Source organism: Haliotis rufescens, unplaced genomic scaffold (genome assembly GCF_023055435.1).
Source record: "Haliotis rufescens isolate VD_foot unplaced genomic scaffold, xgHalRufe1.0.p SCAF_1, whole genome shotgun sequence".
In the NCBI taxonomy this organism is placed as follows: Eukaryota; Metazoa; Mollusca; class Gastropoda; order Lepetellida; family Haliotidae; genus Haliotis; species Haliotis rufescens.
The window spans coordinates 24,888,319-24,902,567 of record NW_025963779.1 but is presented as its reverse complement, the minus strand read 5'-3'; the positions used below and the strand labels follow the sequence as shown (position 1 = coordinate 24,902,567).

The 14,249-nt window shown below is 39.4% G+C and overlaps 1 protein-coding gene across 1 annotated transcript in view; it reads left to right on the top strand.

The window, feature by feature from the left end:
- The window catches only part of LOC124131725 (pneumococcal serine-rich repeat protein-like), a 39,016-nt gene that overhangs the window by 4,105 nt on the left and 20,662 nt on the right, over positions 1 to 14,249 (top strand). Inside the window, exons 2-11 of the mRNA XM_046495193.2 lie at positions 2,789 to 2,997; positions 3,320 to 3,397; positions 4,384 to 4,552; positions 5,023 to 5,119; positions 6,754 to 6,832; positions 8,277 to 8,354; positions 10,034 to 10,191; positions 11,013 to 11,050; positions 12,150 to 12,264; positions 12,941 to 13,099. Of these exons, the coding sequence (XP_046351149.1) occupies positions 2,789 to 2,997; positions 3,320 to 3,397; positions 4,384 to 4,552; positions 5,023 to 5,119; positions 6,754 to 6,832; positions 8,277 to 8,354; positions 10,034 to 10,191; positions 11,013 to 11,050; positions 12,150 to 12,264; positions 12,941 to 13,099 (1,180 nt within the window). The remainder of the gene's footprint in view (positions 1 to 2,788; positions 2,998 to 3,319; positions 3,398 to 4,383; positions 4,553 to 5,022; positions 5,120 to 6,753; positions 6,833 to 8,276; positions 8,355 to 10,033; positions 10,192 to 11,012; positions 11,051 to 12,149; positions 12,265 to 12,940; positions 13,100 to 14,249) is intronic.

The window sequence follows — 14,249 nt, the reverse complement described above, 5'->3', positions numbered from 1 at the left end:
CCCACAGACTCCAATCTTACCTACTTTTCTCAGTTCCTAACACCATGGTTGCCAAAGTTAAAATTTTGGAACATTCTCTCGATATCCTCTAACCGAGCATCACTGATTAGGACTCACAGAATTAATAAACATGCAGAAATATACACAGCAGTACACATCTACAATTACCTTAAACCATAACTTATGACGTACGTTGTTTTACAATAAGACATACATTGTATCTTGCAAACAAAAATGTCAACCATTTGAAATGTTTTGACATTCCCGGCTTCAGAAACACATATCAAAATTGAATGATTTTAACATGAGATGTCTCAAAGAAAGTTCAGTGCGAAAGATCACTAACATTTCTTAGTAAACTTTCAGGGAATGAAATACCAATATTTCAAGTTAACATATTTTTTAACTTACTCTGGGTATGTACACTGATGACCAGTACCCTACACTTCCTTTACGCCTAGAACGTTAATAGCTATTACAATAATGTTATTTTTGTTATCGTGTCGCATGTTTTCGGAAAATGGGAATAATCTTTTCATTCCACCTCTATCCACAATCGATAATTACCAATCCTTTTGTGTGAACATGCAAAGGTATGCATTGAAGACAGGTGCAACAACAAGCGAGTATGGTTTTACTCCGCTTTTAGCAACATCCTGCAATATCACGGCGGGGTCACCAGAAATGGACTTCACACATTGTTCCCATGTCGTGAATCGCACCCGGGTCTTCGGCGTGACGAGCGAACACTTTAACCACTAGGCTACCCGACCGCCCCTGTACAACAACGAATACCGCAATAACTTGTGTACGCAGATCACTCCAATATAAGAACAGTGAAATTACCCTTTTTATGGTTTCAACTCAAGTATATACAAGTAGCTGTGACTTGATAATTAATTTGCTCAACCATTTGTTTGACAATGAAACCAGATCACATCTGAAGTTGCATTGTATTTCATATCTCCAGATTCGATTTCAAATATTTTGATGCTAAGTGTATAATCGTTATTTCATGTCTCCAGATTTCAATGTGTTGACGTATACTCGGTATATTTAAAAAACCTATCCGTCTTACAATCAATACCATGAAACATGCTAATATTAATCTCATCTTGCTGTTGATAGAGGGACCAGTAACTACAGCGAGTGTTAGTGTAAATTACAGGCGTGTGAATTCAAATGAAAGGTTATTCGTAAGTTAATAATTAGTAGGTCACAAAATTCAATATTCATTATGTTAGGTAACATTTTAATAAAAGCGACAAACCTCTCCAATAATCATAAGAAACAGCAGCTAAGATCGGACTCGATATTTCTATAGCTACAATCGACTCTATTTTATTACACCTGTTGGTATGAAGGTGAAACTTCTTTATACATGATGTAGCATCCACATCGTCGACGAAGGAGCCGCAATTAACACTGCGTCCTGCTGGCATCCCAGATAAAACTGACCCGCCTGGATATAACAGAAATACTGTTCAAAGAGCCGTAAAAGACAACTCCCTCATTTTAACGTTTACACATGTTGAAAAATGGGAAGGTGCTCATGCAGATATGCCTTGTCATAAGTTTCCTTGAAACATTGGCAGAAGTAACAAAAGGAGGCGTAAATCCTGTTATTGAGTTGCTAAGATTACAGAGATGAGGTCTTAGTCCTACTGCCTGTAGCTAAAGAAGAAAGATTGTCAATGATGTCTCAAAGGGGCAATCCAAGTGAGATTGCACACATCAGTCACATCAGTGATTCCATGATCTGGACGCAACGTTCCCCAAGGGTTATAGAACACCTGAGTATAGATAGATACGATAATAAGAGACAGTTGGTTGAAACAGTGTGTTAAGGCTTTCCTGACAGGGCCTTCTTAGGGTTGGCTGAGTGAACTGAAAATCGACTGAAGCTGAATTATCATATTTGGATTGTGATATTTAGAGATCGTGTTTTATGATTGTTCTTGTTTTCTGTCATTAACATATTTAACTATACACTTATATTTAACTCACACTCATGTATGATTGTTCGTTACGGCGCCCTTATACACTGACATACAATTGCACGTAAAAACAACATTGTTAATCCCCACAGCGTTCCGGGTGAGTGAGGATGTAGACGTTGGGATGACCAACAATAGTCTCGCAATAACCCTCCATAACTATAGCAATCTCATTAAAATCAGATCTAAGTTCTCGCTGCCGCTAAACAAAGATCTGAGGACATCCCATTACGGGTCACGTCAGGACGACCTTTAGCGAACTTTGACCGACGACTGAAATGACTAACAAGAAGTCGACATCAGCCAATTAGAAAGCACCTTTCTCGAGCTTTACGGCACTCGTTTCGACTTGGCGAATTCCATTTCTGTCTACGCTTGAAAAATATATTGACACAGTTCTCGATTAATATTTTGAAAACTGAACAAACGAACATTTCGGAATGTCTAATATATGGTTGAGAGTGTATGGCAGTGCTTCCTACGTACAGTAATTGTCGTTCGGAATACCCCGTGTCAACGTTTCCAAGGTTGCATGATTAGAAAATACACTCCGACTGTCACTTTCATGATCAGGTAAGCGACGCTTTGATTGGTCGGATGAAAGGTCGTTCTGACGTGACCCGTAATGGGATGTCCTCAGATCTTTGTTTAGCGATAGCGAGAACTAAGATCTCATTTTAATGAGATTGAAACTATAGTGCTCTTGTCCCGCAGACACATCACCAGCGCTGTATAATTACTGTATAATTCAGATTTTCTGACTTTGTAATCAAAAGCATTTCATTTTTTAGAGTTTGTGACCATTCGACATCTTCACTCTGAACATGACAGAACCAAGAGAGACACATCCGGAATGCCTGACCGTATTGTGCTGAGCTTTGAACTCAGCACTGGAAGTATGGTCTTTAATCTGACGAAATCGGAACGTGACCATCACGATATTCCAGTTGTAGTTCGACGGGGAGAGATGGCTTTTAACAGGGATGTCCAAAAGAACTATGTGTGTACATTGATACTTCCATCAAACCGTACAATACATTATGGCACCAATGAAGCATCATAAAATATTATTTTTCTCTCGGTATTTCTCAATGATGTCAATGAGTGTATATTTTGTAAAATATGTGTATGATTTGTCAAAACTAATTACAGAATTTTCGATTTTAGTTCAATGAACAATCATTACGTTCGTTGCTATTGACTAATTTAATTTCTATTCTAAATATGAGTAAATTGAATATGAGTAAATTAATGTTATATCCGCCGATTGCTATCAAGAATGTCTGAATACAAGATAACCGTTTTCCCTTAATTTTGGGTAGGATCAAGCCATCTATAAAGACCAAAGTCAAAATGCTGCGCTCATGGTTGAGAAGATTGCAACGGGTGATTACAAAGTTGTAAGTATGAAGGTGAAGTGAGGTGAAATAGAGTTTAACGTCGCGTCCAAGGTTATTGTACCTATACAGCGACGTCCATGCGCGTGTAAGTGTGTGTGTGTGTGTGTGTGTGTGTGTGTGTGTGTGTGTGTGTGTGTGTGTGTGTGTGTGTGTGTGTGTGTCGAGCACCAGACAGGGTAACAACAAGTACCATCTGTTTACGTCATTTGGTATGATTGAGCCCCGGACCTTCCGCTCTCCTGGCGGACACTCTGCCATTAGATGAAGAATTCATATGACCTTTAGGCAAAGTTAACAGTCATCAGGAATGCTCAACTTGCAGTCTGGGGATTCTTTGTGAGGTACTTCCTATACGATGTATTGTTATTAATTATACGATTATCTACTATTCATGACATACATATTCGTGCCAGCTTTAAAAACGCAATGATCTGAGCGAGGTGTCTATACTCACCACCAAAGGAAACGCGAATACCATACATGTCGGTTAATGTATAAAGACGGTTATAACGAATTCAAAGGGACTACTAATTTTAGTTCGTTATAATCGTAGTCCGTTATAAGCATATATACAGCATAACTACAGCAAATAGTCGGGACCAAAAAACTAAGTTTGTTATATCCGTCAGTTCGTTATAAGCGTGTTCGTTATAACCGTAGTTTACTGTACTCATATTCAAGAGTTATTAGATTGGTTCGATGCACATACCAACATGCTTGTATGTTGTGAGAACCGATGCTCATCACATGTGACGTCACAGATCCATGACTCGAGATGCACCATTTGTCTCGTCCACTAGCTTTAGTTTGTTATGACCGTAGTTCGTTATAAGCATATAAACAGCAACAGGTCGGGGCCTAAACATACGTTCGCTATATCCATCAGTTCGTTATAAGCGTGTTTGTGATAAACATAGTTTACTGTATATGTTTCGAGGGTTCGCGTTTCTTATGGCGGTGAGTATATTCGCTCTGTATACACTCAGGCGGGGTTGTTCCACATCGGAGAGACGCCCTACGACATCTGGCCTGAACACCGACACAAGAGAAGCGTTCGAAGCGTTGTCAGCGCCGTTTTAAACATAGATTTTACAGCCGATTCTGTCCGCAATGACGTCTACTGGAAGAGGAAGCCTGAATTCGACAGGCAGATGGGTGAGATACTTACACAGTCAGAAACCTGGATGCCATGCTCTCCGTGGCCATAAGGTGGTATTAGAGTTACATTTAAATTCTAAAAATGATATGAATATAAAGTTGAATTAAAGAAATACCCAGCACAAATAGCATACGTCTGATTAAGATACATGGCCGAAATTTGTCCTTGTGTTAAACATTAGAACCTGAATATAGATGTAATCGCATCCTTGAGAAAAGCTCACATTAGATCAGGAAATGTTAGAAATAAATAAATATGAGAAGAGATAATCAAATACAAATATGATTGTGTATATTGTTCTGTTGATGAGAACCACTAATGTGTGTTAGTGAAATATGTTTGAGTTCAAAGGACCTGCACAAGAACACCTAAATGAAGGTAGGTCACAGGGAATATCAGATGATTTGCAGTAGTGATTAAAGGAAATTGTTGGAACGGTAAGCTTGAATTATTTGTTTCTCTGCAGAGCTCCTGAAAAGCTCCCAAGGACGCCAGAAGAGATCCAACGTCCAGCAGCATATTCTCGAACTGTGCTTTTTCTCTGACAGTGCTGACTGGAACATGTAAGAATATTTTGCGACCCTTATCAAAATAGAAAACTGTACCCATATATGGTTCGCAACCAACCCGTGACCTTGTGATTAATGTCGACGTCCCATTCGCAAACGGGGATAATGGATGACTGCAACCTTCTAAAAGTCCGCTTTCCTTTTTGTCGAGCAATATTCCAACAGCTCCAGCCTTTCCTGTCTACATTTCAGAACTTCTCAGCTACAATCGTGCATGATCTTTCTTCGAAGATTTCTGAACGCGTCACACGACCTTTTCCCCAAAATGTGTTTAATCAGGATTACAGCATTCACTGAAAACACTTAGAAAGGGTTTCAAAACATTTTATAGTAGACATGTGGAGGACATTGGAAATGTGAAGCATCAGTTAGAAAAATGATGTCTGATGCAAATACCTAATTTGACTTGTACTATAATGTTTCCTTGTTTGTTCAGAAGAACACTGTACTTGTCTACGCATGTGTTTGTGACGGGTGCCACCGATGGGACGGGATTCTCATCTTTTCGCCAACACCTGGCATCATCACAAACTGAGATTGATTCATGAACTCATGTTCTTGATATAGTCGGAATCGTACATCTGACCCAGCTTGCAGCAGAGATTTGTTATCATTATGGAAACGATTTTCTCTTATTTATTCTACACCTGGTTGTATATAGATGTCCAGTACGAATTATACAATAGCTAAATCAAAAAGTCATTTGGAATCATAACTACAATGAGGTACACGATAGGGATTTGTTAACACTGCATGTCCCGGAATTCATCGTCAGACCAAGATCCAAATACCACTTACACTGTTTTACTATGATAATCAAAGTGTGATTTATCTGCATGTCATAGACCTTTGTCTTGAACAATACTGGTGGTAAATGATGACAAAAGTGTGATTTATCTTCTTGTGTGGCATCGTGCCCCGTTGTTATCGACCTTTGTCTTGACCAATACTGGTTGTAAATGATGACGAAAGTGTGATTTATCAACTATTTCTTTGTCATCGTGCCCAGTTGTCATAGATCTTTGTCTTGTGCAATACTGGTTGTAAATGATGACCAAAGTGTCATTCATCTACTTGCGTGCCACCGTGTCCCGTAGTCAAAGACCTTTATCTTGAACAATACTGGTTGCAAATGTTGACGAAAGTGTGATTTATCAACTTGTGTGTCACCGTGCCCAGTTGCCATAGACCTTTGTCTTGACCAAGACTGGTTATAAATGATGACGGAAGTGTGATTTATCTACCTGTGTGTCACCGTGCCCCATTGCCATACACCTTTGACTTGAACAATACTGGTTGCAAATGTTGACGAAAGTGTGATTTATCTACTTGTGTGTCACCGTGCCCCATTTTCATAGAGCTTTGTCTTGAACAATACTGGTTATAAGTGATGACGGAAGTGTGATTTTTCTACCTGTGTGTCACCGTGACTTTTGTTTGAACAATATTGGTTGCAAATGTTGGCGAAAGTGTGATTTATCAGCCCCGTTGTCATAGACCTTTGTCTTGCGGCCATCTCTTGGTTTGCCTGTTCCAGAACCGACCATATAAACGAATGGTATCTAGAATCTGTCGACAGCAAAGTTTAAAATTTACGCATTCCCTAATACATGTGATGTTATCTGTAGGTTTCTTACTAACGCTGGTGGTAACGCTGTTCAAGCTGAGGCCGACCTTCGACTGTATTATTTCTTCATAGAGCAAGCCGTAAGTCTGTCTACTCTACGTTGTAAGTTTTATCTCCAAACATGCCGTAAATTAATTCAGAGGTTTCATTGTATTGGCTGGTTTTTTAATGAATTTCAATTTCAATATAAGTAGTATACACCCAGCAACCATGTCATCAAAGGGTCGGGTGTCATGAGACCACTGTGTTAAATGGTTATTTGTATCGAACATGCAATTTAGCCTTGTTCAATTATTGATTTGTGATATACAATGCCTTGGATCAAGATATTATGCACTACGTGATATAGTTGTGTATGCCTCGGTAGAATTTCGGTACGGGTGATTCAGATATCCGGAAACTCGTTTATCCGGACAATATTTGAGAAAACACAAGTGTCCGGATAAACCAGGTCGACTCTATAACAAACCTGTATAAATGAAGAAAAGTAATTCATATCTCTGAGTGGGGAAATACAAGTCATTCCAATGTCGAAACAAACAAATCTTGCATTGTAGGCCTATCCGATTCGACCACTCTTCGAAAACAAACTCATATGTCATATAGATGTATGTTGTTTTTTGGAATCATAAAAACGCAGCACCACAGCAACGCAGCAACATGACAATAAAAAAGTAGAATGAGATCGATGCACTTGTAAAATCATGACTAGGTCTACAACAGTGGGGGTTCACTATGCCAAAACGTGTCTTTAAACAACTATTTAATATTGAGAAGCCATGCCACGACTAACTGAAGCACAATGGAACTAGGATTGGAAGCAGAAGACTCGCTATCAGCTGTACATGTAGCTGGTGTATTCATGATCAATTAGTCTCAAGACTTCGGAATCGGTACAAACAACACGTTATTCCCATTATAAACCATGCTACCATCAGCTTTCAACACGAAAATGCTAGCCTGCATGCAGCACGTGTAATAGAAATATTCCTACCTGTGTATAAGAAAGGCAAAGGTCCTCTCATGACCAGATAAATCGCCAGAAGTGAACCGATATAACACCTATGGGACGAGTTGGCTCGCCCTGTACGACAACGTCATCCTGAACCGTGTAATGCCGTCATACTGGACTCGTGTCCACTGTTTGCAATATGTCATCATCCATCAAGTGTTCATCCGCAATTCGCTGTGCAGAGTTGCGTTCCTTGTGCACCCCAGAAATCTATGATTGAGGGTTCGAATTACGGTTCGCCCCGATTATGTTTCTAGGTTTGTCGGCACCTTACCCATGCACATTGGGTTCACCAAAAGGCCATATACGTCTGAAACCTGCATCATCACTTTGGGCTTTCCTCCCACATTAAGCTGACACAACTGTAACCCTAACTCACTCACTCAATCAGCAAAATGTATATAACTTCTGGTTAAGCCTCTGTTTTTAGGAGTATATGTCAGCTTTCAAATATCTTATTATGAAACAGATCGAAAACCTTACATTTTTTACCATTGTTGTTTTGTCTTCAGATGAATGTGAGGTATGCGAATCTGCCCCCTAATCAGGTGTGCGTACAGGTGCAGGTGAAAGGGATCACAATATTTATGGTAGGTGCTTCAATTTTTGATGATCACGAACAAACTGTTTGGTATGCCTGGAGGGGTTGCCGCATTAACATTCACCTCAAACAGTTGTTTAGAGCATTGACCAACGAGCTATAAGGAATCACTGATTACCTAGACCACCTCCGTGGTATTGTGGGAGAGCGTACGCCTGGAGAGATACCTCTTATTTATAAACTTGGAACCTCGCGCTAGAGCGTACGGTTCCAAATTAAACTAAGAGGTTTTTACTCTACAGTGGGACTAAATCAAATTTCAAAACACTCCTAAATATAAAGGGATGAATTTGTGACGTCATTAACAAATGATGACATCATATCTTATTTCTCACCAATAAAGCACTGTGACGTCATATGGCTTCCATTGGCCAATCAACATTGAGAATAGCTAAAGTCCACATGTGCAAATATCGGGGTTATTACGTGCGATCATTCTACCCTTATGGATATATTCATTACAGGGCGACACGCGCTGTTCTATATTTGTTTTGGTTTGAGAAAGTTACATGGGGATGAGTAATAGTAAACAAACTTTATCTTTGAAATACATACATACATACATACATACATACATACATACATACATACATACATACATACATACATACATACATACATACATACATACATACATAATTATGAAAATATATGTGAAACATTCCTAACTGTAAATTATTACACTAAACACGCAAGTGTTTTTCTGGGATGGATCATCAGAGGGAGTCAAGCTCTGTCCTAGACTGGTTTGCCTGCGCTAGAGCACTTGCGCTTCTCGCCTACAACAGCTTTGAGACGAAGGCCAGGGTACCAGTCTAGCTCTCTCCGACCCATTTCGCTGCCGTGGAAAGTTGACCCATTTCCGTATCGCGGGTCTATCTGTCGAGAGCGACGGGGAGAGGCCTACAACAATAGATATGCGGGAAACGTTGACTCAGTTACCGTGTAGCATGGTATTAGCACTTTTGGAAAGGGTGAAAAACTGACGTGTCCGGCAACAGGAGTAAACAAATTAGCCTAAGGGAGGTAACTCTCATATAGGAGCATGGTTCATGGTTAAAAACAAATACGCTCTCGTGACGTTGTGGGTTTCAATTTGAACAATATCTGCATGTCTCCACGATCTAGTTCATTATAAAATAATGTTACAATAATATAACTATAACTTTTAAAAAATAAATTTAAAAAAAAACAATTATAATTTTACCAGAGTATAGATATATCAATGTCAGCAGTACCACGTATACCGCTATGATTGTGTCAACTTAATACCCCTTGAAAACAAATGTTTCACGAAGTCATTGTTCTGAAAACATATTACCAGTTTTGTTTTCATAATATTTATGTGTTCTACTTTAATATTACTTAAATATTTAAACTGAAATGTGTCATGTTCTCATTTATTATTCTAAAAGTACCACATGCAAATTACAATTTATTTTACCTTCTGGTTACACATGTGCGCTTCATAACAGTATAGGTACTTGCATCAATAGATAGGTATGCTACAAAATTTCCTTACGCCGTGTTGATCCTCTGGATCAAAGTTATTTTGTGTATATATACTTTAGGAGGTCTAGTCATGTTTAGTCGCAATACAAACGTAACAGAGTTACAGTACATGAATTGTGAAACTGTATTTGAGCCACTGTTAAAAATTCGTTCAAGACGGCAAATACACCATCCTGGGTTTTCAACTTCGTCAACGCAGGAGGTAACATAGATGTTTCCGGTGGCATACGTGAGATGTCGGGGGAGACGCCGGGGACAACAGGAGCGGCAGCAGATCAGGGAACGGCGTGTGACCATTTTATGCTTTTCTCTGGGTATGTAATATGTAGCAGGTACAGTGGTAGTGTTCAGTCGTTAATCCGAAGTGGGTGTGTTAGCAGCACTGGCACTTCCTCCACATACATACATACATACATACATACATACTGCATACATACATACATACATACATACATACATACATACATACATACATACATACATACATACATACATACATACATACATACATACATACACATACACACATACATACATAGTACATACATACATACATACATACATACATACATACATACATAGTACATACATACATACATACATAGTACATACATACATACATACATACATACATACATACATACATACATACATACATACATACATACATACATAGTACATACATGCATACATACATACACACACACACACACATACACACACACACATACATACATACATACATACATACATACATACATACATACATACATACATAGTACATACATACATACATACATACATACATACATACAAACATACATACATACATACATACAAACATACATACATACATACATACATACATACATACATACATACAAACATACATACATACATAGTACATACATGCATACATACATACACACACACACACACACATACACACACACACATACATACATACATACATACATACATACATACATACATACATAGTACATACATACATACATACATACATACATACATACATACATACATACATACATACATACATATTCTCTGTCCGTGGATTCATTGCTAACTTTCTTTCTGTAATCAAATAAGTATCTTTGTTTACATTTCTTTTCAGACGAAACCTGTTTGGTAATAACACTGGCACGCTGATTGGTAAGTGGTCAGATATGAACCGTTGAAAAAGATGTTAGCACATTTCCCTGAAAATTGAATTCACACCTACACGTGTTACAGTCGTTTGACCGGTTCCTCCTTCAACGTGCTGTGGATGTGGTAGATTTTGAGCATTTCAATGTAATGAAGAATATACAATTCGGACACGTGAAAATAAGATAATAACACTCCATATTTCACAAACCGGAGAAGCATGCGGTGAACTAAACATTTTGTTTAAAACGTTAAAAGTCTTGCTATATAACTGAAATCAGACCCTCCTATATTTGTTACATTTATAAATATTTTGAAATAATAACAACTAAATTAAAATAATGTATTAACGAACCCTCGATCCTTGTGTGTCCAATAATGATATAATCGTATACACGTACACCCATGTTTGGATTCGTCAAGACATTGTCACGTAATTGACATCACTGGTGTATGGAACGGTACTTTCTTAGAAATAGAAAACACATCACCATCTACATATATATGTGGAGCATACCCCTCTCTGATAAGGACCAGATATATGATATTTCAGTCAAATCCAACTGTTGCAAATTGGGGAAAAAGAACCAACTAGCAGATATATTTCTCCAAAGTTGCCAAAACCTGTATGATATCAATTATCCCAGTATTTGTCCAGACGCCCGATTGTTAATTCTGACTCGATCGCCGATAGACCAGAGTGGCGCCATGTTTGTTTGTAACACTAAATAGGTACCTACCTGACCTTTTTTTTTTGCACGTTTATCTTATATAACCCTAAGGGATAACGTTTGAATCCGTTGACTTTATCTTGCCACGAAGGGCTGTTGGGGTGGCCTGGGTTCGATCCCCAGATGGATACAATGTTTGAAGCCAATTTCAGGTGTCCCCCGCCTTGATATAAATAGAAGGCAGCTAAAAGCGGCGTAAAACACAACACAGTCACCCACCCATTCTGATCGAGAAATCTGCCCATTATATGATAAATGATATTATCTGTACTGTTCGTTACAAATAGGTCATGTTGTCCTACTTCAGGCTGCATGTTTTCTCCGTACATTTTACACATACATATATACTTTGTAAGATGAGGACTTTGTTACAGATATAAATGGTCTTGCCCTGCAGGGCGCAGCGTGTTCACGTTTAAGTGTGTCGATGATAGAAAATGACAAAGACGGATCAGTTTGTCTTGTAGCTTCCCATGAGCTCGGCCACTCGTGAGTAAAATTGTCTCCCATAATGCTTTTTATGTACCTTTCCTCACATTGCCTGATGCATGAGTCTTGGTATTGTTTTTAGTTGTTTAACCCCGGCACTCAGCAATATTCAAGCTGTATGACGGCGGTTTGTAAATAATCGAGTCTGGACCAGACAATCCGGTGATTGACATCATGATCATCGATCCAGGCAATTGGGATACGATGACATGCATCAACCATGTCAGCGATCCTGACCATCCGATCCCGCTAATCGCCTCTTACGACAAGCATAGTCGCCTTTTAAGGCAAGCATGGGTTGCTAAAGACTTATTCTACCCCGGATCTTAAGTACACAAATTATTGAAAACTCAAAACTTCGCTACCCATATTCAATGACATGTTTGCTGAGATGACAGAAAACTGTGTCAGCATATTGTGTCGTGATTGTAAAGTTTGTTGTACTGAATTCTAAAGGTAGACCATGAAATTAAGATCATGTATCATATTGTTTTTCATCTTGATAATCGTGTTGTATCTTGAATTGTGTTCACATAATACACTTTTTACTTACTCATATATAGCTCGAGCAACTACTGCGAAAAGTATGACTTAAAACTGTTTCAACGACTTCTGCCAAATAAATGTTTCACGGGTATTGTCAAATAAGAGCTAAGCCTGGAAATCCATGTTACAGTCTAAATGCTGAACACGATATTGACGCTGGCTGTAACGATGCGGATGGCTTCATCATGGCAACACGTTTTAGTGCCCCCGCTGTTCCAAATCCGGGCAACTTCTTCAGATTCTCCACTTGCTCCGCTGTCACCTTTACCGCCTTCTTCAATTCACTGAAGTAAGTTCACCACCTTTACCGCCTTCTGCAACACACTGAAGTAAGTTCACCACCTTTACCGCCTTCTTCAACACATTCAAGTAAGTCAGCCACCTTTACCGCATTCTACATCACACGGAAGTGAGACAACCACCTTTACCGCCTTCTACAACACACTGAAGTAAGTTCATCACATTGACCGCCTTCTTCAACACATTCAAGTAAGTCAGCCACCTGTACCGCCTTCTACATCACACGGAAGTAAGACAACTTCATTTACCGCCTTCTTCAACACATTCAAGTAAGTCAGCCACCTTTACCGCCTTCTACATCACACGGAAGTGAGACAACCACATTTACCGCCTTCTACAACACACTGAAGAAAGTCAGCCATCTTTACCGCCTTCTACAACACACTGAGTGAGTGAGTGAGTATGGATTTACGCCGCTTTTAGCAATATTCCAGCAATATCACGGCGGGGGGACACCAGAAATGGACTTCACACATTGTACCCATTTCGGGAATCGAACCCAGGTCTTCGGAGTGACGAGCGAACGCTTTAACCACTAGGCTACCCGACCGCCCCTACAACACACTGAAGTAAGACAGACACCTGTACCGCCTTCTACATCACGCGGAAGTGAGACAACCACATTTACCGCCTTCTACAACACACTGAAGTAAGTTCACCACCTTAACCGCCTTCTACATCACACTGAAGTAAGTTCACCACCTTAACCGCCTCCTACATCACACTGAAGTAAGTTCACCACATTTACCGCCTCCTACATCACACTGAAGTAACTTCATCACCTTTACCGCCTTCTACATCACACTGAAGTAACTTCATCACCTTTACCGCCTTCTTCAACACACGGAAGTAAGTTCATCATCTTTACCGCCTTCTTCAACACACTGAAATAAGTCCGCCTCCTTTACCGCCTTCTACATCACACTGAATTAAGTTCATCACCTTTAGCGCCTTCTTCAACACACGGAAGTAAGTTCATCATCGTTACCTCCTTCTTCAACACACTGAAGTAAGTCCGCCTCCTTTACCGCCTTCTACATCACACTGAAGTAAGTTCACCACCTTTAGCGCCTTCTACGTCACACTGAAATAAGTTCATCATATTACCGCCTTCTGCATCACACAGAAGTCACTCCGCC